This window comes from Microtus pennsylvanicus, chromosome 5 (assembly GCF_037038515.1).
Source record: "Microtus pennsylvanicus isolate mMicPen1 chromosome 5, mMicPen1.hap1, whole genome shotgun sequence".
Classification (NCBI taxonomy): domain Eukaryota; kingdom Metazoa; phylum Chordata; class Mammalia; order Rodentia; family Cricetidae; genus Microtus; species Microtus pennsylvanicus.
In genome coordinates this window covers 74217105-74243601 of record NC_134583.1, presented here as the reverse complement: position 1 = coordinate 74243601, position 26497 = coordinate 74217105, and the positions used below count along the sequence as shown (strand labels likewise).

General features: G+C 49.2%; 2 protein-coding genes across 3 annotated transcripts in view; both read left to right on the top strand.

Moving 5' to 3' along the window:
- Fam53b (family with sequence similarity 53 member B) overlaps positions 1 to 26497 on the top strand; it is a 91069-nt gene that overhangs the window by 2443 nt on the left and 62129 nt on the right. The window contains exon 2 of one of the 2 annotated variants that reach the window (XM_075972547.1): positions 24306 to 24564. Coding sequence is in view for 1 of the 2 variants with exons in the window: in XM_075972546.1 (XP_075828661.1) it covers positions 24487 to 24564 (78 nt within the window). In the remaining variant the exon portion in view is untranslated. Of the gene's footprint in view, positions 1 to 24305; positions 24565 to 26497 lie in introns of those variants that run through there. The other variant, XM_075972546.1, reaches the window with a different exon arrangement.
- Positions 1 to 26497, top strand: part of Eef1akmt2 (EEF1A lysine methyltransferase 2) — a 93666-nt gene that overhangs the window by 61732 nt on the left and 5437 nt on the right. The window contains exon 7 of the transcript XR_012910620.1: positions 24306 to 24564. The gene's annotated coding sequence lies outside the window, so the exon portion shown is untranslated. The remainder of the gene's footprint in view (positions 1 to 24305; positions 24565 to 26497) is intronic.

Here is a 26497-nt window from a genome sequence, read left to right as displayed (position 1 = left end):
TGGGTGCAAGTGCCCTCAGGTACCAGAGGCTTCCTTGTAGCTGGAGTCAAAGACAGCCGTGAGCCATCTGACATGGCTGTTGGGAATCAAACTCAGGGCCTCTCTGGAAAAGCAGCAAGCTCTCTTAACCACTGAGCCATCTCTCTAACCCCAGCCACACCCTTTTCCATGACTGCCTTCAAGTTGCTATAGCAGTTTCTAGACCAGATGGTCTGCGAGGCCTGAACTGCTTCCTGTCTGCCCTGTGCAGAAAGTCCTGACCCTCTCCTTATATGATGTTCCGTACCCCAGATTGTACCGTTCAGAGCGGTAGTCACAGGCCACATGAAACCAAATGGAATGCGAAATTGAGTTCTTCCGAAGCATTGACCACATTCTCAGTGTGAAGCAGCCACTGCGAGTCTGCGTATTACAGAGCATCGACATGCAGCCTTGTCCTCCCTGCAGACTAGGCCAGGTAGAGGGCCCTAGGCTTGTTTCCCAGCGTGTGGAGAGTCTAAATTTCAGAGACCCAGCAGTGCGGAGGAGACAGTCTGGTAAGAGGATGGACACCAGAGCTCCTTGGCCTAAAGACACAGACTTGGAAATGAGCTCATTTCCTCTGAGGGCTGGGGAAGTATCTGCCCAGGCAGAGGGCCTGATGCGCAGCGCTGCCCCCTGACCTGTGATCCTGTAAGTAGTCCATAGCTCCGTCCCTCTTCATACTGTAACCCCAGCTCCTCCCTCTGAGCTCAGAGCTCCCTCGGGCCCTTTGACCTCTTCAGCTAAGCCCACAGGAGCCCTGAGCATTTGCATGCTGGGCCCTTTGGAAATCTGCAGCAGTCGGTTTTCCTGTATACAGAATATGCTCTCTGCTGCTGCAGCTGGACCTGCCAGAATCGTCACTGTTCTGTTGGGATGGGATGGGAGGGTCTCTGACCTGGTGCTGTGGCCACGCTTGCTGCAGGCAGCAGATAGGACTCCTTTCTCCACTCAGAGTGCTGGCTCCTGTGCTAACTGATGTCCGGGGGCCTTCTGAAAATGTGGCAGTGGTAAGCCCCAGTGCACCCTGGTGAGTGGTAAGAGGTAAGGCTAAAGCGTGGTTCTGGGCTTGCGTGGCCCGAGTGTGCGTTCCCACATGGGAATCTCTGGTGAGGCAGATCAGGGTCAGAGTCAGCCTGGGTGTAGAGATGAAAGAGAGGAGCATGGTTTCTGGTTCATTGGAGCCAGTTACTGAGGCAGGAGTGCCAGGACCCTCTCCGTCTTACTGGTACCTGCTGATGGACTCAGCGTGGAGGGAAGCTATGAAGCTGCTTGCTACCGGGCCCGGCCTGGCCCTGGTCTGAAATGGGCTGTGGTGTCAAGCATAAAGCCAACGGGAGTCTTCACTCCGTCTGCAGATCATCCCCACTCCCTTTCTCTCAGAGTGGAAATGTTCTAAAATGCATAAGTAAGATGCACGGAGAATTCTGGACCCTGGGCTGGAGTGGAAAAGGAGAAGACTGGACAAGTCTGATAAATTGAGCCCTGTAATAGTTTCATGAAAGAAGTTCCGAGTGGTAGGGAGGAGGGCGTTGGGTGTTGGGAGGATGTATGTGAGAAACTGTTTCCAAAGGGGAAAAGATCCTGGGATAGCCTTGGGAGGGCAGACTTGACCGCAGGCTGTCCTGTCATCCCTCTGTGCTTTTGGCAATGTTTGTCTCCAGCTAGCCCCTCCCACAGCTCCTCTGGGTCCTGCTTTAGCCAGTGGCCAGGGAGAGCATGGAAAACTGCTGTCCCAGCACTGAGAAAGGGGGTGAGTTTTGTTTGCCTTCAGGAAGAACCTTGGTTCCGCTGTGTGAGGGCTCCCTGCTTTTCCCTTGCAGAAGTGGCATTGGTTGAGTGTCCGTGTGTACATCCGTATATTGTATTGCAGTTGGACTGGGCCTGACTCACAGGAATGAACCAAGCTTGAGCCTTAGGCCACAGAGTGTGGACCCCGTGGGATGGAATCTGTCTTTCTCACCTAGTTTGGTCCCCAGTCATAGTCCAAGTTGCTCTTTAAAAGAGAACACTTCGGCTCTTCTGGATGGCTTCGCCGACCACATTTTTTTTTTTTTCTGTCACAGACAGTGGGCAGAGATGTCGGTTGCTCTCTGTGGGGTGACATTTTAGAAATCAAGCTCTATACAAGTTTCCCTTTGACTATGTTGTTATGGTACAAGAAGTTTTCACTTGTCCTAGGATATTTTGAATTAAAGGAAACTCCCCTGCTGTTTCTGTATCTTGCATCGAAGTCATCAAAATAGAACCCTCCATCCTCTGTAGTCAGGATGGAGGGAGCAGCTGTTCGTGATGCTGTAACCAAAGCCAGCAGCCCAGAGGGGTGTCTTCATCAGCCCAGATAAAACTGTTTGACATGGGATTTCTCTCTGTCCCCAACCCCACCTTAGGGGAGAGGCCAGAGGAAGCTGTCCCAGGGATGTGGTACAGAACTCAGATCCCTCTGTTCATATAGTGTAAACGTACTCTTAGAAAGAAGACATGGCACAGCCTAGAAAGGACTGGATTCACCATCTCTCCAGTTCGTGGTTGGAGGGGCAGGCCTGCCCCAGGCTTAGGAGACTCAGGGTCAACTTTGCTGCACACAGTTTCTCAGTTTGAGTTTCCTCGTCTCACGGGCTGAGCTGGGGAGTGATGCAGAGGGGTCCACATGTCTGTGGATTTCTAAGACCAAAGCTGGTCCATATGGCTGTTCCAACCAGTAGAAAGCTTATAAATGCCTGAATGTCTTCAGGGATCCGAATAGTTACCAGCGTTCAGACCACAGTTTGCACAGTGGTGGTCTGGGGGCCAGATGTGGTCCTCACAGTTCATTGGGCCCAGCAATTTACCAATGTTTGGACTTCTGTCTGCCTGCCCCCACTCTTTGCTTAAAAAGAAAAAAAAAAAGAAAGAAAAGATTTATTTGTTTCTCATTGTGTGTGTGAGAGAGAGTGTGTGCATGTGTGTCTGTGTGAGGTGTGTGCATGTGGTGCAGCTGTCTGAGGAGGCCAGAGGCCTCCGATGCCAGTGGAGCTGGAGTTCCAGACAGTTGTCAGCTGCCTGATCTATCTATCTATCTATCTATCTATCTATCTATCTATCTATCTATCTATCTATCTATCTATCTATCTATTTCTCTGTGCTTCCCTGGCTGTTCTAGAACTCACTCTGTAGACCAGGCTGACCTCAAATTCAAAGATCTGCCTGCCTCCTGAGTGCTGGGATTAAAGGTGTGAGCCGCCACCACCTGACTTAAACAATTTATTTTAAAATTTTTATTTATTTTCGTTGTGAGTGAGTGTCTATGCCATGGAGGACATGTGGAAGTCAGAGCAAAATTTTCTGGACTTGGCTCTCTCCTTCCACTTAAAAAGTTTAAAAAATTAATTGTTTTATATGTACAGGTATTTTGTCTACATGTATGTCTGTGTACCACACATGTGCAATGGCTGTGGAGGCCAGAAGAGGATAGCTGATCACCTGAAACTGGAGTTACAGATAGTCGTGAGCCATCGTATGTGCTGGGAGTTGAACTCAGGTCCTCTGGAAGAGCAGCCGGTGCTCTTAGCCATTGACCCACTCCTCTAGCCCCGTTTTGTTCTACCTTTACATGGATGCTGGGCATCAAACTCAGGCTGTTAGACTTGGCAGCCAAGACTGTTACCTTCTGACCCATCTCCCAGCCCCTACTCACCACCCTGTTTCTAGACTGGCTGGCCATGGAGCTCAGGTTGGCCTCCAATTTGTTAGGTATTCAAGGCTGGTCTTGAGCTCTTAGTCCTCCTGCCTCTACCTCCCAGTTTCTCAATTACAAGCATGTGCCTCCAGGCCTCACTGATGATTCAGTTGCTTGACAAGATTTAAACATCACAGGATTGTATAAAGGAGTATAGCATTTTTGGCATCTCTTAATAAGCTTGGTTCTTTTTTGGGGGGGTTAATTGATATTTATTGAGCTCTACATTTTTCTCTACTCCCCTCCCTGCTCCTCTCTTCCCCCCTTCAATTCTTCCTCAAGGTTCCCATGCTCCCACTTTATTCAGGAGATCTTGTCTTTTTCTACTTTCTACTTCCCATGTAGATTATGTCTATGTAAGTCTCTCTTAGTGTTCGTATTGTTGTCTAAGTTCTCTGGGATTGTGGTTTGTAGGCTGGCTTTCTTTGCTTTATGTTTAAAAACCACCTATGAGTGAGTACATGTGATAACTGTCTTTCTGTGTCTAGGTTACCTCACTCAAAATAATGTTTTCTAGTTCCATCCATTTTCCTGCAAAATTCAAGCTATTGTTTTTTCCTGCTGTATAGTACTCCATTGTGTAAATGTACCACATTTTTCTTATCCAGTCTTTGATCGAGGGGTATTTAGGTTTTTCCAGGTTCTGGCTATGACAAACAAAGCTGCTATGAACATGGTTGAACACATGTCCTTGTGGCACGATTGAGCATCCTTTGGATATATACCCAAAAGTGGTATTATTGGGACTTGAGGAAGGTTGTTTCCTAATTTTCTGAGAAATTGCCACACTGACATCCAAAGGGGTTGTACCAGCTTGCATTCCCACCAGCAATGCAGGAGGGTTCCCTTTTCCCCACAACCTCTCCATAAGCTTGGTTCTTGATATCGTCTGTTCTCTCCCCTCACAGCTGCGCAGCATTCATGTGTACTAAAGCTCTTCACTGTTGATAGGCACGCCCTCTGAGTGCAGTGTTGTTCCCACCCAGTGCAGCCAGCTCCGAGCTCCTCATCTGTCCCCTGGGCGGCCCCAGACAGCATCCGAGTCTGAGGTCTTGGCGTGGTCAAGGCATTCAGAAGACAGATTTGCTGCTTTTCTCATCAGGTTATTTGGTGCTGGGTTAGCTATGGCTTGTGAAATGCCCAGCAGATTGTTCTTTCCTGTGCTCAGGGCCATTGCCAACACAATCCTAACTGTTCCACCTGCAAGGAAATGCCCCAGTGGGTGGGAACGCAGGGATTGTGTGTTCCCAAGGTAACTGTTTCTAAGTCCACAGTTGTCCTCTACGTTTCAACAGCCAGGCTTAGCCTGGGACTCGTCAGCTCTGTGGTCTCTCTGGGTCACTTCATGAGGCCAACCTAGGAGGTTTTTTTTCCCTGTGAGACAGGGTTTCTCTATGTAACAACTCTAGCTATCCTGGAAGTCACTCTGTAGACCAGGCTGGTCTCAAACTTAGAGATCTGCCTGCTCTGTATTAAAGGTGTGCGCCACCATGCCTGGCTAACCCAGGGATTCTTTTTGTTCCTTTCCCTCGTAAAGTCCCTCAAGGTGCTTTACCCATTTAATCTTCCCCGTCTGAAAAGTACCGTCATGATCCTCACAGCCACTGCAAGATTCTTACTAAAGTAAAGATTTTTATCTGTACCTTCTCTTGACTGACTGTCTAACTGCCATGTAAAAAGAAGCTCATTTCTGCTGGTCGTAAAGGACTGCTGAGGCTAAACTAAGCATGCCTCGCAGTGTCTTCTAGCGTGTGCTTCTCAGCAGAGGTTCAGTGAAACCAGTGGGAGTGAAGACTGCCCAACGACAGTGCATATTTAGGGATGGAGCAGGCCTGGGGAGAGTGGCACACTCGGGAGGCAGAGGCAGGCAGATCTCTTGAGTTCGAGGCCAGCCTGGTCTACATAGTGAGTTCCAGGACAGTCAGGGCTGCAGAGAGAAACCTTGTTTCAGAAACCTAAACAAAACAAACAAGTGGAAACCAGAACTTTTCGGGCTGGACAGATGGCTCAGTGGTTAAGAGCACTGACTCCTCTTCTAGAGGACCTGGGTTTGATTCCGAGCACCCACACGACAGCTTACAACCATCTGTAACTCCAGTTCCAGGGCATCTGATGCCCGCTTCTTACCTTCCTGGGCTCTGTATGCACACAGTGCACAGGTATACATGTAGGCAAAACACCAAAACTTATAAGATTAATATGATAAATTAATAAGATTTTTAACTAAAAAAAATAGAAATTTTTCTTTCCGCATTCTCCCACATATCTGATAGATAGCAGCCACTCTTTTGTCACTTATTTCTTCCTCTGGTGACAGATACTCTGCAGATTCTTTGGGCTTCCCAGTGCCAACCTTGATTTGCAGCTGAATTAAGATGTGTATGGCACACTCCACATTGTCTGAGAGCCCTTCTTGCCTGCCCTGTTTCAGCGGAAACTTGGTATTCCTATCTGGGTCACCTTCCATGCTAGTCAGCACATCCTAAGTTTCAGGGCTCGCCTGTCCCTTGGTTTGCTAGACTAAGTCTCTGGAGTCAAAGCTTAAAGACCCTGGCAATGCCAGAGTTGTCCTTGAGTGCATTATGGACATGGTTGGGAATCTTTTTGCCTCAGGCCCTGGCCCAGAGGAGGTTCTGGGTGGACTGTAGGCCTCCTGCCCCTTACTGGCCTCTTTGGATCCCGGCTTTCTCTTTTGTAAACTGACATCCCAGTTGCTTGGGTTCTAGGACTGGATCTAGTTGAATGGTGACTGGTGGCCACAGCCAAGTCTTTCTGATGCCTTTGGTCCTGTTTCTAAGGAGCTCTCAGGTGATGCTGCTATTGCTGCTGTTGACCTGGAGATGACACTTTGGGACAATGCTGTTATAGTAGGTGCCAAGGTCCGTGTTTACCCCAAGGGTGCAGGCTGGCCTGTGGGTTCTCACCGGCCTGCTTTGTGTGAGGTGGTTCTCTCTTATATGCATCACCCACTGTCCATTCCTGTCCCCTCACTTTCCTCATGGGGACCCTGGATGCCAAAGGAGATGACCAGAGGGAGTTTGCGTTAGAAGCCTTGGCTTCTCAGAGATTTATTTTACCTATCCTCACCAAGGAAGACTGTGTTTGAGTGACTGACAGGACTAACAAGCATTGGATTAACACTCAGGATTCGCCTCAACTGCTGTCAGTCTTTGTTGAGCCATGGGGTCCCTGAGTTATGGTGGCCCAAACTCAGGGACCCCATGGAATAGTGGGAACTGCAGTGGCAGGAATCAACTGCTTTAGCCCTTCTTCTCTTACCCAGGCTTCTGGAAGTGAAAGAACCCTGTAATGGCTGGAAAATGGAGGTCTAGAGCCAAGAATGTGTTTGAGACCATGCAATACCAACCGGGTGACTGGGAGATTTGGTGCTTGCTGAGATTGGTTCCATCATCTTTGTCTGGAGTACGTTTGAAATCATGGCTAGCCGTGTGTACTCTGAAAGGGATGAACTGGTTAGTAGGCAGCCAGGAGTCACTTAGCCAGCTCTGCAATCTCTTCTCAGTTATTATGTGTGTGTGTGTGTGTATGCACCACAACATTCTTGTGGAAGTTAAAGAATTACTTTATGGAGTTGATTCTCCTTTTACCTTATGTGGGTTCTGGGAATTGAACTCAGGCCACCAGTATTGTGTGGTAAGTGCCTTATTCTCTGAGCCATCTTGTTCAGTTTTGTTTGTTTGTTTGCTTGCTTGCTTGCTTGCTTCCTTCCTTCCGAGCTGGGAGATGCTAGGTTAGTCGTAGTTGGAATGACTCCCCTCTGCTGCCCCAAGTCCTGCCCTCAGCTTCTAGCTCCCAGCAGCTGTGGCACATGGGCCCTTGTGCTTTCATAGCAATAAGAGCACGTGGGGAGCGCGTGCCCTGCACATGGCTTGAGCACATATTTATAGCTGTGGAGTCTGAGACCATCGTGATGTTCTCACATGGGGCTCTTTGTAGCCGTTCTCCTTCCCCAGGGGAGAACACAATTGTGGTATTGTCTGTGGAGTTCTGGGTGAGCCGTGTGGGTCAGCACGGAATTGTTGGACTAGAAGATGGAAATAGCTATTTTGCAGCTTTGAACCCTTATATAGCTATTGTGTGAGTTGGGGAGTTTTGGGGACACTCCCAGGATCCCTTGGGTCATCTGACTGTGCTTGGTTGAGTACACTACAGCCTGTAGCTCAGGTCACTTGTCTGGAAGTCTACAGAAGAAGCGAGCGAGCTAGGGTCTGGTGGGCAGACTCTGCAAGTTAGAACAAGACAGAGTAATGAGAGTGGGCGGCTCCGTGGCCACCCTGTGAAGCAGACACCTCCCTCTGGGCCTCATGAGGGCTGCTGGTATGTGCCCTGCCTGCCTAAAGCTAAGAGAGAGCCCTCAGCTCCCAGCCTCCCTGCAGCTTTCTGGATGGAGTGTCAGACAGTTACTTAGTGACTTCCTCTTCGCAGCCTCCAAGCCCAGCTCTGACTGTTGAAGTCCTATCCATCTGTTACAGCCCAACATTCATGCCACCCTCTCCAGGAAATCCCAGCTCTTTTCCTCTCTTCATTTTTCTGTGTTGGACATTCATCTTGTGGTATCTCGCATGCCTGCGGTTGTCGCGTGCGAACATTAGGTCCCTAACACAGCTCAGCGAAGGTTGTTGGGTTTCAGACAGGACTCTGGTGCCAGGAGGAAATAGTGATGGATGGAGGAAACATAGGAAGGGTGTGTGCAGGGTCTTCCTGTTCAGTTGGAGTCACCCAAAATGCTCGGCTCCCTGGGGGCAGCTCTGTCCCCTGGCTCTCTGCTCTTCCCAGTGGAGTTCCTACAAAGACTTGGGCTGTGCAGGCTCTGCCTGGCCCAGGGCTAGCCTAGAAGCCCTGCCTCACCTCTGCCCTGCTGGTTAGCCAGCTTCTTCTAAAAGCAGCTGAACACAAGAAACAGCTTTGGGGTGGGGCTCTGTGCTCTAGGCTTGCTCTGTGGCTGATTTTGAGCAGGCTTCTCTGGCTCTAGAAGCCCTAGACTCTGTTGCATTGTGGAAGGCCCATGGGGTTTCAGGGAGGGGTGTTTAGCTTGCCAGTGGGCATTCTAACCTACTCGGCTGTGGTGCCGGGCATCAAGCTTAGTCCTTTGTGAATGAGGCGGTTCAAGGCTTTGAATTAGTGTTAGCATCATTTTGATAATGTGGGAAACTCCACAAGCAAGAGACATCTTAGCACCTTTTGACAGCTAAGCTGAGACTTGACAAGGTGTGGTGAGTGTGGGGTTCACCATCTCTAAAATCACAAAACCAAACCAGGCTGTGCTGTGGAGCCCAAGCGGCCCTCCGACTCCTAGCGTTCCTCCTGCTGCAGCTTCCCAAGGGCTCAGATCCACAGGCAGGCACCACCACACCAGGCTCTGCCTCTCTGCTTCTCTCCTCTCAGCAGACATCTTCTGAGTAGCCGTGCCTGCCAGGTACCGGGATGGGACCTACTAAAAGTGGGGTCGTGCCTTCTAGAAGCTCCCTGCCCGTGGTGATGATAGATAACTGTGGTTGAAACACAGAGTGAAACCCAGCGAGGGCCTGGCTCAGGGTAGAGGGGGCTTCCTATAGTTGGATGTGTGAGCTTAAAGATGGTTGGTTAGTCTGGAGTCCAAGAGGGTGGTTGGAGTGTGAACAAGCCCCAGCCAGCCAGTTAGTGGAGGTCTCAAGGCATGAGATAGTAAAGAATATTTAGGGACTATAAGGACTTTCTGTGTTTTAAGTGACAGGCATAATAGTATGTACATAGCACCAACTCAGCCATGAGAAGCGTTCTTCCACTCCTCCTGAATCCCTAACTGTGCCCATTTTCTTGTTAACTTCCCAGAGCTAGTCCCTGCTTGTGCAAGCTATTCTGTAAATATGTTAGCATCTGCATTTTAATCTCTGCATGTGTATGGAGTCACAGCCTGTCTGGCCAGCAAGCCCCGGATGAAGGCAGCTTCCTCTGCCTTCTTTGCGCTCCTCTGACGCTGTGCTAAGGTTGCAGACACAGTGCTCTAGTTTTTATGTAGGTGTTCGGGTTCTGAACTCAGGGCCTCACGCTTGCATGCCAAACACTTTACTAAGTCATCTCCTCAGCCCCTATATTTTATTTATGTTAGTTTCTAAAAATGTTGTGTATTTTTGCACAGATCGATGCATTAAAGGGCATTCCTTGGAGAGTGTCCTGTTCCTGGATCCCCAGTTGGCCTCCCCGCGGATAGCTGATGTTAGTTCTTTTATATCCCGCGAGAGGCTTCTGTCCTTTAGTGGTCTCCAGTTTCTCCCAAGAGGGAGCTGCTGTACCCATTCTTCTGATTCCCCCCTTTTGACGTGGTGCTTTCAGGAAGGTGTTCTGTTGAGCAAATTGTGCTCTCATAACCCTTTGCAGACTGCACTTGGTGCTTGGAGTGAATGCCTCGGCACTTGTTTAAGCTGCCCCTCTGGTTAGGTGGTCAGGGTACTGCCCGGCCTGGCTCTACCACGTGGCCTGAGTACTGTGCACATGAGTAGGACTGTCTGAAGGACAGGTGGATAGGCACCCCGGGCTTCTGTGGTACAGCGGGACAGCAGGAAGGGTAGCAGCAGAATGGGATTTGGACACTGGCACATTATCCCCCAGTGCATCCCAAATGGGGCCTGCTCCTTATTGTGCCAGTTGAGTTCCATCGAGTTTCGGAAGAAGCGGTTTTGTTCCTTAGCTGCCTCTATCTGTGATTTCTTTGCAAAGGGGCCCAGGCCCCTATTTGGGCTCTCAGAGAATAAGGCTTACCCAGGGGTGTGGTCAGTATTGCTCCAAGACTTCTGTACTGACTATGACCCTTAGGCCACACCCAGTGACAGGCATGACCAGGCCAGCCGGGCTGCTCCAGCCTGGCTCCTCCAGCCCTGCCCTGCGGGACTTCGTGTAGGCAGACGCTCCTTCCGGGCACTTGATAGGTTTGTGCCACATGAACATCACAGCTGTAGTACGTATTTGTCAGTTTGTTAATAAGTGAAGTGAGCAAGGACCTGCACAGGCAGAGGACACATAAGGGCGTGGGAGGGAACAACCCAGGAAGGCTTTGTAATCCTTACAGCACTGTGGTGCAAGGTTCTGGACCTCAGAGAGCCCAGTTTTGTTCCACTATTTGTTTTTAAGCATGCACTTTCTCTTTTTAAAAATTATTTTACTTAAGTGTGTGTGTGTGTGTGTGTGTGTGTGTGTGTATGTGTGTGTGAAGGCCAGGGGTCAAACTTGGATATTGCTCCTCGAGTCTCATCAACTTTGTTTTTTGAGGCAAGGTTATTGCCTTGAGTTTTGGAGTTCACTGGTTTGGCTACACTGGGCAGCGAACCACAAGAATCCACTGGATTCTGTCTCTTCATGGCCGGGATTACAAGTGCACACCACTATGTTCAGCTTTGTTTTTTTTTTTTTTTTTTTTGTTTGTTTTTTCAAGATAGGGTTTCTCTATGCAGCCCTGGCTGGTCCTGGAACTCACTCTGTAGACCAGGCTAGCCTCAAACTCACAGAGATCCACCTACCTCAGCCTCCTAAGTGCTGGGATTAAAGGAGTGTGCCGCCAACCACCCGGCCTGTGTTCATCTCTTTAACCAGATGTTGGGAATCAAACTCAAGCCTCCAGCCCCCACTGGGACCTGGAGCTTGCCAGTTAGGCCGGCTGGCTGGCCAGTGAGCTGCAGGGATCTGTTTTCCCTGTCTCACCAGAGCTGAGGTTACAAACCTTCACCTGCCCCCAGCTCTTCACGTGTGTTCTAAGGGCTCAGACTCAGGCGTTCATCCTTTGGTGGAAGGCATTTGTATACCTTCCCTCTTGGTGCATTCTGTTTTGCTTTTTAGTTACCTGCATCAACCATTACTAATTCTCACTTCTTTGGAAGCAGAGAATGTGGTTCTGGATGACTGTGTCTTCTACCTTACTGTAATCCTAGCACACTCAGAATACTCCCTTGGTAAGTAAGCTTGGCCAAATGAATTGATGATGATTACTGATCACATAGATTTTCCAGGACTTTAATTTATTTGTTCTTGATTGAGCGTTATTTTTGTGAGCAAGCGCTGGGCTTGACCTATCTGTGCCTGTTAAATTTCATCTGTTCTGATCTTATTCGTAGTTAACTCTGTTGTTATTATGATTTAAAAGATTTATTATTTGTATGTAAATGTTTTGAGCCAAATGAGTTTATATGTACCGTGGGTATGCAAAGAGCCCTTGGAGGCCAGAAAACCGTGTTGGATCCCTTGGAACTAGAGTTAAAGGTTATGAGCTACTGTGTGGGTCCCGGGACCCAAACCTGGGTCTTCTGCAAGAACAGTTAGTGCTCTTAACCAGTGAGCCATCTCTCCAACCCGTCATTATTTTTAAGTCTGAGAGCGTGAAACACCTCCCAAGCCTGGCTCATGGTCTAGGCTGCCACTGTTGGTGGTTTGTAGAACTGTCCTCTTCCATATGGCTGTGTATCTGTGCCACTTGGTTCGGGAGGTGTGCGGAGGTGGAGTGCTCAGCGCCCGCAGTGAGCTTTGCTGCTGACGCAGTGAGTGGGCTTCCTGAGAGCAAGGACATCTGCACCCAAGCCTGGTTCAGATGGTGCCGCTGGGGCATGACGACAACACCGTGATAACTGCAGCGGCAGCTGGCGCGCTTGGCGGTGCGCGCTTGGCGGTGCGCGCTTGGCGGTGCGCGCTTGGCGGTGCGCGCTTGGCGGTGCGCGCTTGGCGGTGCGCGCTTGGCCGTGTGTCAAGCACTTTAGGGTATGTTTTGGACAAACAGGAGAATGAATTTCTGGAACATAGGCCATTTTTGATGAGGACGATGATGTGCTCATCTTTGGGACTTGGGTTAACTCTTTCAGGGTCCCTTGAATCTCCAGAACTATGCAGAGATTGGCTCAGGGCTTGGAAGAGGCTATACAGCTTCCCAGTTAGAGCTAGGCTGTTTCCCCTTTAGCCTGGAGCTGACCCCCCCCCCCCCCCCCCCCCCCCCCCCCCCCCGCCGCGGTCTATACTCCCTTTCCTGGACACTTGGTGTAGAAGGAAGTGGAGAAGAACTTACAAATGAAATACCTGTCCTTCCTCCTGACCCCACATCCTACCAAACATAAAAAGGGAGATCGAGACCCAGTGAGCAGCTGCTCCTTCAAATTTCTCCTATTAATTCCATGGCCTGTTCAGTAGACCAAATGCCTGGACTGAGTTTGGAATTAGGACTTAGTGAATCCCTGAGTTGGGAGTCTCTGTCTAAAGATGAAAGAGTCTGGTGCTATTTTGGTCTGTCTGCTGACAGATGGCTGCTGTTGTATGTAGAGGTTCCCCCTCTGTGATGCTGCAACCGATGTGGGAGTGGGTTCCCTGTAGCTGATCCTGTCCTTGCGAGCCCTCCCCACCACAGGGACCAGATGGGTGGCTCTGGCAGTCTAACCCGAGAAGTCTACTAGTTTACTGGTTCTTGTGTGTTTGTCATAGACAGACCTGCTGGGCAGCTCTGAGACTCTCAAATGTCGTTTTGGCAGCTGATGGAGTTCTTGAACTTGAAGATGTCATAGATCTTGCAGTGATATAGGGTAAAGGAGAAAAGACAGAAAGCTCAAGTGTGATTGGTTCCTCTGATTAATTTCTACACCACCTCTGCAAAATAGATTGGGTATGACGCCACCAGATCAGGAAGGGGAAGTCTTGAAGTGTGTGGGTGGCAGATGGGAAAGCTGGTGACCTTCATGTCTATAGTGGTTTCTGCAATGCTCATATGTCTGCCTTTTATATCACCTCCAGTGTTCTGGTGTGATTCTGTTTTGGATAAGGATGCTATGTTGGAGCCACTAACCTCAGTGATAAAGATCGCTGCCATCTTGGCTGTGAGTGACAGTGGTTAAGAAGCTATCTCCTTTTGGTGCCTCGGCCTTGGGGCTTCTGCAAGCACAGGGCCAGTAGGAATGCTTTTCTTTGCTTGTCAGATCACTGAAGCCATACTGTTAAGAAAGCTGCGTTGCACCTTGGGCTGGGGTGGGTTGACCTGCAGGAGGGAGAACACATTGTTGCAGAAGAACCCTCCCTATGCCTCATAAGCATTTCCTGGGCTGGGGAGACGGCTAAGTGGGTAACGAGCTTGCCATACAAATATGAGGAGCTGAGATCTTGAGAGCCACAGAACGCCAGTACAGTAGTGCACCTCTTCATCCTGATGCTCCCAAGGTGAGATGGGAGAATCCCTAGAAGCTTGTGTGCCAGCTGTCTTAGAGTTGGAACAATAAGAGAAAGCAGGGCGCAGGTAAAGACCAACATTCAGAGTTGCTGTCTGACCTCCACACATATCATGGCATGCATACACCTGCCTGTCACACATTCATGTGCATATACATGTAGATACACATGCCACTTTTTTTTTTAAAAAAAAATAAAGTTTTATAAAGGAAGAGAAGGGAATTATTGTCCTGACAAGTGTCAGAACTGGCCAGTGGTGAATTTGTTCCCCTCCCAAGAAACTCTTACAATTTAGAATACTGTTACCTTCACCAAAATATGCTCGTGTGCTCCTGTGTGCCTAGAGACTGAGCTTTGAAAATGCGCTCTCACAAACATTGCCGTCCCCACCCACTGGTGTGCAGGAGGGGGGCTGCCAGCCCCTTACCCCCGTGCACCTCTGGGGGACGTCACATTTTGAGCCCTGTGGCACCAATGAGGATTTGACTTTTGCTATTGCTCAGCTTCCTGGGGCCTTGAACACTGCCTATCAGCTCTGAGAGCTACTAGGATGGTGGGACTTAACACAGCCCAGTATACTAATTGTTCCACAGCCAACGTGGGGTCCCCATGTGTATGAGCCCGGTAAGGAAACTGAGGCTCAAAGAGGCAGAGAACCACATAGCTGATATGTACCGCAGATAAGGCGTTGCCGGCCAGTGGCACTGCTTAGGGCCAGAGTCCACACTTCCCAAGCCCCATTCTGCCCGCACAGTCCACACTGCCTCTTGTTTGAACTTCTCCATTTTTAGTTTTGTCTTTATTTTTTTTTAAACCCCTCATCTCTTCTTTAAATCATGGGTGGATTAAATTCGATGTAACGTAAATAGGCGTGCTGACGAGCACGTCGTGATTGTATTAGGCTAAGTGGCTTAGCATTGCTGTAGCTTATCCTAGGCCCCTGGCTGTCCTATCACCGTCCTCGTCTCCCATTCCGCTCTTCATCCTGGCTTGGAAGAGAAAGTGCTGTTTAGCTCTGTGCTGTTAGTAAGTACCAACTCCCTGTGTCCTGTTCCTGTTTCCTTCCTTTCGGTTTGTTTAGCAAACTCTAGTCTGCAGCAGGCTCCCCCACAGTGGCTGGTGACGAGATCTGCGGGAGTGCACCTAGGAACCCATCTCTCTGTTATTTCTCATTGGGAAACAAGGCTCTTGACAAGTCATGCATGTCGTCACCTTAAGTGTCAAGACACAAAATGGACCCTCTTGTTCCCACGTGCAGATTTGTTCTGCTCTCTGTCACAGCACTTCTGTCTCGGAATAATGTCATTTCTGTCCCTTCTCTTGAAATGTTAGCTTAGGAAGAACAGAAACATCCCTGTGACACTGGGAGGGTGATGGGGACACTAGAAAACAGTCGTGGGTTGGTTTAGCAGTTCAACCTACTATTGTGTTTTGTTTCCTCCCATCCAGACCCAGAGAGAATCAGGGGGAACCTAGGGCAGATGTCAGGCCCCTTTCTTGCTATGCACTGTAACTACAAGTCCTTCCCCAAATGCGAGACTCCAGTGGACTTTGATTACCAAAATTCTGGGCTAGGGAACATGTATTCACCTCAGTGATTCAAGAGATCACCTCCTAAGACATGCCTTATTCTGAAGCAGGGACAGGAGTCAGGGTGAGGAGGCCCCCTCCATTTAAGACTGACAGGTGCTTTATGATTGCATAAGAAAATACTTCTCATCCCTTGAGTGCCCAGCATTAGCAGTGTGGTGGCAGGATTTTTTTTTTTTATTTTTTAACCAGTTTGCAGGCATTTAGTATAAGTGTCTACTCTCTGGGAAATTGTGCTGAGGGTTTCAGTAGATCTAGGGATATTTTTGTGCTCCTGCCAGATAGGACATTATTTCTTAATCTTACACCTGAAGGCACTAGAACACAGAGTTCCTACGCTTTGCATTGTATTAACAACAGAGCATAGCTTGTCCAGAACCAGATGGCTGACCTTAGACTGAGCTTGGAAAGACCACTTTCCAGCCGTTCCTCAGCTTTGATGCTGGATTAACAGATAGTCATTGATGAGGTTCCTGCTGTGTGGTTTAGCACTGAGGTTGAGGATCACTGAGGCAGGAGCAGGGTAGGGTGTGCCCTCGTGGGTATACAATGGGAGACAGAGACGCAGGGGAAACTGGGAAGGTGGATGAGCACAGATGCTGGCTAGAGTAGTGATAAGCAATGTGGTCCCTCCGTGGCTGGAAGTACCAAGTTTCTCAGATGATGTGTAGCCTTCTGGGCGTACTTAGCTTAGCTACGCAGATAAATGTGGAAAGTGATGACTTTTTATCCCCCCCTTCACCTTCAAGACCGCCCTCACTCGTCCCTGCCTGCAGCCTGCAGTGTGACCTGCGCCATGTTCCAACCTAATTCCAGAAGACTGGTGCTTGCCCTAGATTGCTTAAGAAGAGCTGCATCCAGGAGGCACATGCACTGCTTCAGTGTTAGAGCAGTGTGCGTGTTTGTACATGTGCACGTAAACGTGTGTGCATGGGTACATAGATAGGAATTGTGAGTGTGTGTGTGGCGGGGGGGGGGGGGGTATGTGTTTGGTTTTTCGAAACAGAGTTTCTTTGTGTAACAGCCCTGGCTGTCCTGGAACTCGCTTTGTAGACTAGGCTGGCCTCGGACTCACAGAGATACATCTGCGTCTGCATCCCAAGTGCTGGAATTAAGGCATGGTGTGTATGTCTGTGTCTCTGTGTGTTTGAAGACAGGGTTTCTCTCACTGATCTGAACTTGCCAAGCAGGCTAGGCTGACTGGCCAGTGTGCCTCAGAGATCCTCCTGCCTCTGCTTCCCTAGTGCTGGGATTATATGCAAAAATGTACTTTTTTTGGGGGGGGTTGTTTGTTTGTTTTGTTTGTTTTTGTTTCCACATAAGTTCTGGGAATTGCACTCAGTTTTCCATGCTTACAAGGCATGTACTTTGCTCTCTTAGCCCAGGGGCTCGTAGATATGTCAACCTTTGGAATTTAGCAGATGTAAGTTGAGGCTGTGTATTTTGTGTCATGACTGGATAGCCTGAACCTCTTTCCTACTCTGGAAATGGCATGCCCACACCTCCTTTCTGTAGGGACCTTGGGTTTACAGTCAGTACAGCACCTAGCATGGCTCCTCTGGCTAATATTTTATTCCTTCTGGGTTGAAAGGCAGACTCTGTGTCAGTCCATTTCTGCAGATAGACATGAAGAAGAATTTGGAACATAGTTTTGAAAATATATGTTTGTGAACTGGGAGAATGCCACAGCCAGTAAAATGCTTGCTGTACAAGAATGCATAAAGACCCGAGTTCAGATCCCCAACACTCAGGTAAAAAGCTGAGCATGGTCGAGTGTGTATCTATAATCCCAGCACTGGAGAGGGGGAGACAAGAGGATCCCTGGAGTTTGCCAAAGAGCTAAGTTTCAGGTTCAGTGAGAGACCTTGTCTCAAAGAATAAGATGGAGAGCAGTAGAGAAAGTATGGACACACACACACACACACACACACACACACATTTCCTTGCTTTTCTATTGTGGGATTTTCTTAAATCAGGATTTGATTCTGAGCACATCCTTAATGTCTGGGCCTAACTGAAATGTGAACTGTGGCGAAGCTACACATTCCCAGCACCTTTCTCAGGTTGGAATTGCAACTTCTTTCCAATGTCGTCTTGGTTTGGAAGATAACACTCTGGATGAAGTCCCTAAGCAGCTTTTCACGCTCATCCTTCAAATACAGGTTCCTTAGTTAGACTATCAGGAAGGAGAAGTGCCCTGTGGATGCAGCTCCCTTCTCCTGGCAGCTAGGAAGCAGGCCTGCAGGGCTTGGCTGCCTCAGCTCTGCTCGCGCGTCTGAGTTCTGAACGGAATTTGATAGAAGATGGCGTGATTGTGGAGACGCGCACTCCTCCAGATGTTTCTAAGTTTGTTTCTAGATCCTGTCTCCAGATGACTTGTCATGCAAGTTTAAACGTGCATGAGACTTTCACAAAGACCTTGTGGTCTTGCTGTCCCCTCCTTCTTCCTTTGCTTAGCGAGAGGGGAAGTAGGACACTAAGGACTGTCAGGAAAATCAGTGTCTGTGGCCAAGTCCACACTTAGGTTTCGTTCAGAGTTCTGTTTTTAAGACACTGAGATGTAGCTATGCGTACCACCCACATAGGCTGAACAAAGATGATAAAAGGAGGAAAAGTTTAATTGTCTTGGCCATTTCTAGTGTGGTTAGTTCCTTTTTAAGGGATAGCCTTTCAAAGTGGATGAGGGACACCTTCCCTCAGTAAACTCCTGCCGTCTTTCTAAGATGCACAGGGAACTGTGAAGTTGCAGAACTCTGGGTGTGTTAACTCATTTAGCATGCACTTATGCCTCAGATGTGCCCTGTGCGCTTTTTATCCTTCTAACTCAAGTGCCTGGCCTGCAAGTGCTATCACATGGCTGCATTCAAGGGTACAAAGCCATGAACCTCACTGAAGTGTGCAGAACAAAAGCAAGACAGTTTCCTGTTAGGAAGGACTGTGTGAAAGAGCAAAGCTGTCCCTGTCCCTGTGGTATCAGAGGGAGGCCCATGCTAACTCTGGTAGTGCACACTTCTAGTTCCAGCACTTGAGAGACTGGGGTGGGAGGGTTGCCATCAGTTTGAGGCCAGCCTAGGCAACAACATGAGTTTCAGGCCGTCATGGACTATTGCATAAGAATCTGTATCAAAGGAGAGGTAGAGGAGAAAATACATGTACACAAGGGAGGGAAGTACCCAAGGAACAGGCCTGGGTTTGAGTGCCGGCCTTGTCCTGTTAGCTGTGTGGTGCTGGCAGATGGTTGGGTTTATGTTCTTCTAGCCTTGATCTGCCCTTATGGAAAACAGCGCTACACAGCAGTGTTTCTTCATAAGAATGTAAGGAGATTAAGTGAGACACCTGCCTGGGGTTGATGCTCAGGGAGATGAGTTGGCAGCTGTGGTGCCCTGGTTGTAGCCCTGGGTCTCTCACCTTGAGGTCTTTCTGGCCACAGCACTGGGAAGTTTAGGTGGTTTATTCCCTGGGGAAAGACTGTTGTTGAGGCTAATTTCAAGCTCTTTGTCTTTATATCTCAAAGGCTGGGGTTATAGGCATGTAGTATGTGCCCAGCTTCTGTGTTGTTCTTATGTAAATGTACCACTGGGGTGAGGGCTTGAGGGTCGGCAAGGAGTTTCTGCCATTTCATTGACGCTGAGTGATGTGAGGTCAGGGGACAGTGGAAAGTCTGATGTGGGCTTCTGCTCTTGTGGTGTAAATCCTGGGGAAGGTGAGTCACTGAGTGGGTCTCATGCGGTAGGAGCCAGAAGGCACCGTGTCCCCATGTTCACCCTGGAGTGACAGTCAGGGGAGGCCCTCCGCAGACACTGGGTGGCTTAAGGAGTGTAGAAACAGAGCAGGAGAATTGTCTGTGTTGCCCAGGACATCATGGTGGTCAGGAAAGCTGTCCGCGCTGCCCAGGACATCACGGCAATCAGGTGGGTGTAGACTGTAGGGACTGGGCAGTGACAATAGAGAATTTCATTACAGACCTAAAGAATCAGAGGAGGTGCCAGGTGAAATGAACAGGTGAGAAGCGTGGCCTGCAGCCCTGCTTGCAGAAAGGGGTATAGAGACCCGTGGCCAGGGCTTTCTAGTATAATGCACTCTTAAAGTATTTAGATCTCTGAGTTTTAACATGCACACTAAAAATTTTAATTAAAATGTTTAGTTTGGAGGCTAGTGAGAGATTCCCAGGACCCACATGGTAGAAGGAAAGACTAACTCCTGCAAGTTTCCCTTTATGTGTACCATGTCCTGCCTATGGACTGTAAAAGATTTTAGTTTGAAATGATGTTATTTTATATTCATTCAATTGTAAGAAATGAAACAGAAGCGTGGGCAGTTTTCACTGTTTCCCTCAATAGTAGCAGCTTGTAAGATGGCAGCCCAACATCAGAAACAGGAAATAGATATGGAACAGTGGAGGTCAAGGTACTTCCATCTTCCACAGAGTACCTGGTGTTGCTTTTGTTGACACCGCTGTCTTCTAAACTACTGACAACTGCTGTTCTTCAATTCTATAATGTTATCATTTTAAGAACTTGATACAAATGATATCCTATAGCAATTAAATCCTAGGGGGTTTGCTTCCCCCTGCCCCCTGAATAATTCTCTGGTGGCACGTTGAGTTCTTGCGCATGCCTAGTTCCTCCTCTGACTGCTGACTGATATTCTCTAGAGTGGATGAGCCGCTGTTTAACCATTCACCAGTGAAGGACGTTTGGCTGGTTTCCTGGTTCGGCTGTTATGAATCAGGCATTTGTGCACAGGGTTTGAGGTGAACACGTTTTACTTTTCCAGGTAGATGCAGAGGAATGCCATTGATTGCTAGGCCGTGTGTTAGCTGTCTGAGTGGGTCTCTGAAGGGCACATGTGAGATAGGCAGGCGGGCAGCAGTGGGGAGATGCCAGCCTGGGAGCTGGTCCACCAGGGATCCGACCCCAACTTTCAGCCTAGGCGCTGGTGAACTGCTTCCTGTGCCGTGGAATGGGGGCAGGTGAGCCTATTACAGCTCATATGTATAAAACCGCTTCTACTGGCATAGTAGGTCTTTAGTAGATGCTAGTCTATTTTATTTTATTTTGAGATGGTGCTGGTTTGAGGCAAAATCTGATGCAACTGAAGCTTGTCTTGAACTCTTGGTCCTTTTGCCTCCACCTCCCAAGTGCTGGGGTTGCAGCATGAGTTATCATGCCCGATTTATTAGTTCATTTTCTGCTGCCATGATTAAATAACTGAAGCTGGGTAGCCTTATGAAGGACAGACCTTAAGAGGGAGGGGTTCACACTGTGGCTGGAGAATTGGCTCAGCTCTGAAGGACTCCTGGCAGACGCTGTCACTCTGTATATAGGGAGAGGACAAATGGCGAGACAAGAGTGACTGGTGTGGCCAGGCGTGTGATCTTTCTTCTCGAGACAGATTTCTCTGTGGCTTTGGAGCCTGTCCTGGAACTCGCTCTGTAGACCAGGCTGGCCTCGAACTCACAGAGATTCTGAGTGCTGGAATTAAATGTGTGCACCACCACTTCCTGACCAGGCATGTGATTTTATAAGTTTTTTTTTTTTAAAGAAAATTCACCTAGTCACACGACACCTACTAATGAACAATGTCCTTGCAAGACCCGATTGATGATCTCTTACTGTGTCCTACACCCCCTTAACATGGCCACAATAACACCACCTTAACAGGTGACCCCTTGGAGACAGACACAGTAGTGCTCAGTAGATGTAAATATTTCTTCATTGGTTATAGAGAAAGCCAGCAGGCTAAGGAGGTCCTGTGCTCAAGAGGTAGCTCGAAGAGGGCATTGCCAGGCTTATGTCTTGTCACCCACCCTTCTGGGACCCCCCAGTGCATTCCCTTTCTCTCTGGAAAGAGTCTTCTTACACTGCTCTAGGTCACTGAATGAACACCAGCACACTCTGATGGGGTTGGGTAAACCTGTGCCGATGGGCAAAGGAATCTCTGGCAGAACCGGATGATAGTTGCACACCCCTTTAATCCCAGCACTTGGGAGGCAGAGGCAGGCGATCCCTGTGAGTTCAACGCCAGCCTAATCTACAGAGTGAGTTCCAGGACATCCAAGGCTACACAGAAAGACCCTGTACCAAAAGAAAAAAAAAATCCCAGGCAGTTTCAGATTGGGCTGGCTCTGGTGGTCTGGACTAGCCTCTCCAGGTCTGAGAATGTACCCGGACTCACAGAGGCTGCTGTGACTTAGCCTACTTCCAGAAGTGTGTGCTGAGCCTGCACTCTTCAAGGGACTGTACTGGGGCAGGTAAAGGGCAGAAAGACTCTTCCAACAGATCCCAGAAACCAGCTCCAGTGACAACTCCTCTGGGAGCCAAACCATGTTGTAGAATAAAGTCTGCATTCAGCATGGCTTTCAGAGCTCAGGGTCTTTCCAGCTCTTTGTCCTGTTGCCTTCCATGTACCCCGTCCATGGCTGCCAATGTGCATACCATTCCCCACTTCATGTTCTGACTGCTTCATTAAAACCATTTTAAAGGCCACACAGTATTCTGTCACACAGCAATACTGTAGTTTATTTAACCGGTCCCTTGTGAGTGGGCAGCCAGGGTGTTCCTGCTCTGCCCCACCCAGGCAGAGGCGTCTTTAACACTCTCCCCTCCGCTGCTCTTCCCTCTGCTCTCAGTACGTACACAGTGCTGCCTCTTTTCAGAGCTGCGAGGGCAGGGATGGTCCATCCTTCTTCCCAACTACCCAAGTGGAAGTACTCAGGTGCTTGTAGTGCTCCACCCCTAGTGCGGCCCCTGCCACCCATGGCCCTTTGTAGGGGCTACCGTGGGGATGGAGCTGGAGAGAGCGGGAACCCATTGCTGTCTCAGTCCGCTTTGCAGCTTTGTGCAGGGCTGTCGTGTTTCTATGGCAATGCATTTCCCTAGCATTGCCCTTACTAGTCTCGCAGTTTCACTAGAGGGATGGACCATAATACAGCCAGGCCCCTGCTGATGGAATTTGAACAAATTAAGGAGGATGACTGCCTGGATGTCCATTGCTGGAGAGAGGATTGGGGCTCCCCATGAAATAAAATGAACAGTAGTTTCTACCATCTGTGATTTTTCAGATGAACTGGGCACTAAGCAAAGGGCTTGAGCTTTGCTTTTCTAGGATACAGTAAAAAGAGGGAAACTGAGTCCCTTAGAGAAATAATATATTTCAAAAGTGGGGATTTTAACCCAGATGTGCTGGACTTAGCATCTGAGTTGTAACCACTGAGCCTACCAATCACCTCGGAGAAGGAAGCGGGGAGTTTACCTCCCAGGCCTTGTGCCAATGGCTGCCTGCCCTAGGACTGAATTGAGGCTCACACCCAGAAAGGCGATGACTGCCACCAGGTCTCCCCTGCCTAGGGTAGCACAAAGGGCCCCTTTGAAAGGCGAGTCCAGGGGTACCCCTCCTGGCCTGCTCCTGATCCAAGCATGCAGGGGGCCAGCGGGCCCTTCTGGCCCTGCTGTTGAGCCAGAACTAAGCAGAACAGCTCGACATTCCTTCTTTAAACACATCACACTTGGTTAGGGTGCATGGCTTATAGACTGATGTGGTTTTGAGGTGTGAAGCAAGTCTCCCAGCGCCACTGGGGACTCTAGATCCCCCCCCCCCGCCCCGGCCTCCTTTCCTGAACAGTCAAGCTTTACAAATGCATTGACCAGCCCCCATCCCTGATTTTGCACTTTGGACGAACCTTGTTTTCGAAGAAGGTAGAAGGTCCTTTTCCTGTGCTCACCAGCTGGCCTATAATAGCAGATTCAATAGCACCCTCTGTAAAGTTTAATAGAAGTAAACAGGAAAATATGATTTATAAGCTGGATGGGAAGTAAATACCAGGGTGCAATTAATTTTTACACCGCAACTTCTAAAACATTTTCCTGCACTGAGCAGTTTGTTTTTAATTACAGATTAGGAACTGCCTTTCTATTTATTTATTGCTATTCTTACCATTATTTTTTAGATTTTGTTGGTGACCTTCAGATCCTCATTCATGTTTGTGTAATTTTCTTTGAAGGGCTAACTAATGGGTTGGGATGGGGAACTAGGATAAGAGAAATCACCTTGTAAGGAACTGCTTTTCGTACCTACACCGAAGTCTGTCCAGCTTCTGCCTTTGCTCGGTGGGACCTGGTGGACAGAGAGGCGACATGACTATCTTTGGAGAATGGTAGTACCAAGGCAGTCCAGTCACTGGCTCATAGGTCACTTGGTTTAGTTCACTCTGGGGAAAGGGACAAGGCTACAAAGTCCTCTGGTGTTGTGATTATGTAGAAATGAGGCACTGCTAAGGGTGGGGTGTGTGTCTTTAAATAGGCCCTCCTGGTTTGCCAGTAGTATTTGTTCTTGACTAGGTAGCTGAGGCGAGCCAGCACCCAGCTCTGGATCCCATGTCCTCCTTGATATTGGATGTGAGGATGACGAGTATGATCCTTAGCCAGTTGAAACTTGTCTTAGTCTGAGCTCAGTGTGCCTGCAAACAGCCCAGCCAGTGGTAAGATGCTGCATCACCAGGAACCACATATTGCTAGCACCTCAGAACCTGTGGTCTTGAAGATGTCTCATGGCTGGATCCAAATTTGTTGCTCTGTCTAGAAGAGCATTAGCTAGTGGCTATCCTGAGGCTAGCTGGGGTGTGTGTGTGATCTAAGAAAGAAATTCTGGGCCTTGGTAACCTCTCAGAGTGCAATAAAAATATAGTTCCTTCTCCACTGGGTCCCCTGCACTGTCGGGGTTGAGCTACACTATTGGCATCCCAGGCTTTCCTAGTTTTGAACTCTTTTGCCTGTCTTTGTCTTCCCAGGTTGTTGACTACTTTTGGCCATTCCCAGAGGACCTTGTCCCCAGACTAAGCATCTGATGGGGAGCTGTTGCTGATGACATCACTCCCTGGGATGCCCAGGTATCACTACTAGTCAAGTCTGCCCACCTGAAGATGGCCTGTGCCCACCCTGGGATGCAGCCCAGTGCCTGAGGTCCTTACCATGGTGATGATCCTAAGGAGAAGCCTCATCATCCAGGGAGCTGACTCCATAGCACACAGGACCTTCATCCCCGAACTGGTGAGGACCCTCAGGGGCTGCGTTTCTTTCTCCTCCTTTGTGGCCCGGTGTGCAGGTACAGCGGGTTTGTGGTGTGACTAACGATGTGGCACCCAGGTTTAGCAACTTGGAAGTAAGCTGAACTCTGCAAGAGGTTCTAGGCTGGGGCTGTGTGGCAGATGAACTGTGTGGCTACATACTCAGAGGGAGAAAGCAGCTGGGCCTAGCTTAGAGCCGCTTCAGTGAGGGGAGAAAGATCATGCCAGGGCATCAGCTGAGCCCAGCATTTCTTTTCTTCCTGCCTGGCTTCCAGGCTGAGGGGTGCCAGAGTGGAGGCCAAGATAAGTTTGTTCCCCCAAAGGGCAGTGCAGGGTGAGAGAATGGTAGATGAGGGAGAAAGGAAGGAAGGAAGGAAGGAAGGAAGGAAGGAAGGAAGGAAGGAAGGAAGGAAGGAAGGAAGAGCTTGGCAGCAAGGTGGTAGGCTGTGGTGATGGCCACTGCAGCTGCCCTCTGGCTCAATGGTGGTAGGCGTCTGTCTTATCACCCACCTTCCTGGAATCACCCAGTTCTTTGCCCTCTGGCCAAACGATGGTGGGCTTCACATTCAGCCCTTTGGTGGGCTTTCTTTTCCTTGTCTCATGTTGGCAAATACCACATTCTGACTATTGTGTGGACTGAAGCCCCTCACCTCGGTAAATTTGGGAAATGCTTGGGACCTGCATGTGGTCCACAGACCTTTACAAGTCCCTGTCCTATGAATGGGAATCAGCCAAGAGTGGAAGAACCAGCATGATTTAGAGCTGAGCCTTGCCCTGTTGTCTAGAGTGGTTCCCAGAGTAGAGGGAGACTCTACCAGAGAGACAGAATGCAGTGACCCTTCAAGAGCCATTAATGCCAACTCATAGCTGGCACCCTGCTGAGATTCAGGTATGCTGAGGAGGCTGGCTGGGCTATAAGCATATCAGGGTGAGCCTCCCAGAACTGGGGTGCTAGGTGTGGCCTTGAAGGCTGGGTAGAAGTGGGCTCGATCTTACTTTCCACGCATGCGTGTAGTTGAGAGCTGAGAGCTGCCGCAGGACACTACTACCTTGCTGGCTTGCCCACTTACTCACCTCGTTTCCATCCATCAGCCCCACTTCTTGCCCTGTGTTTAGGCTTCCTCCCTCAAGGTGGTATAGGGGCGCCTATCTCTGAGGTTGTTCCCTGTGCCCCAGCACTGTAGACACAGGGCAGGGAGAAGCAGCTAAGGCTCCTGGCTGATGGATACCTGGGTCTTTATAGCAGGAGTGGGGCTACTTGAGCCATCACACCCCACTTCCAATCTGCATATAATGTGTATCTTCAGTTTGATCACTTCTCACTGTTACCCTCTACCCCCACCTTCAGCTACCCTCATCCTACTGCTGGCCTCTCTCACGAAGATTCTTGAGGTAACTGGGCCTCTGCTTCTGGATCTTAAAACCTCTTCTCTACCCAGCAGCCACGCAGAGTACCAGTCTAGTCTGATCATCTGCTCAGAACCATCCACTGGCTTCATGCCCCACGAGTACTGTCCCCACTCAGTACTCTGGCATCGCCCAGAGATGCCAATTGTGAGCCTGCCTCAGGACCTTTGGACTTCTTCCATAGCATAGAACTCTCCTTTCTGTGGCTGCTCAGCCCTAAAGCCAATCCTGCCTGCCCCCAAACTTTCTGTCTTCTTTCTCCTCATGATATCTCTGCTTGGCTCCTACCACTTCTTAACAGGTTACCTATGCACTGAGTGACTGACTCCTCATGCTAGGGCACGATTCTTAATAAAAGCCAGGCATTTCATGCCACCAGGGCCTGCACAGGCTCCCATGGCCACAGCTTCTGACCTTGTCATTTTGGTCCCTCCGTTTAATCTGTAGCCGAGATGTACGTCATGCTTGTCTTATCTTTTTTCTTAGCATTAACCGTCTTTTGGGGAAAT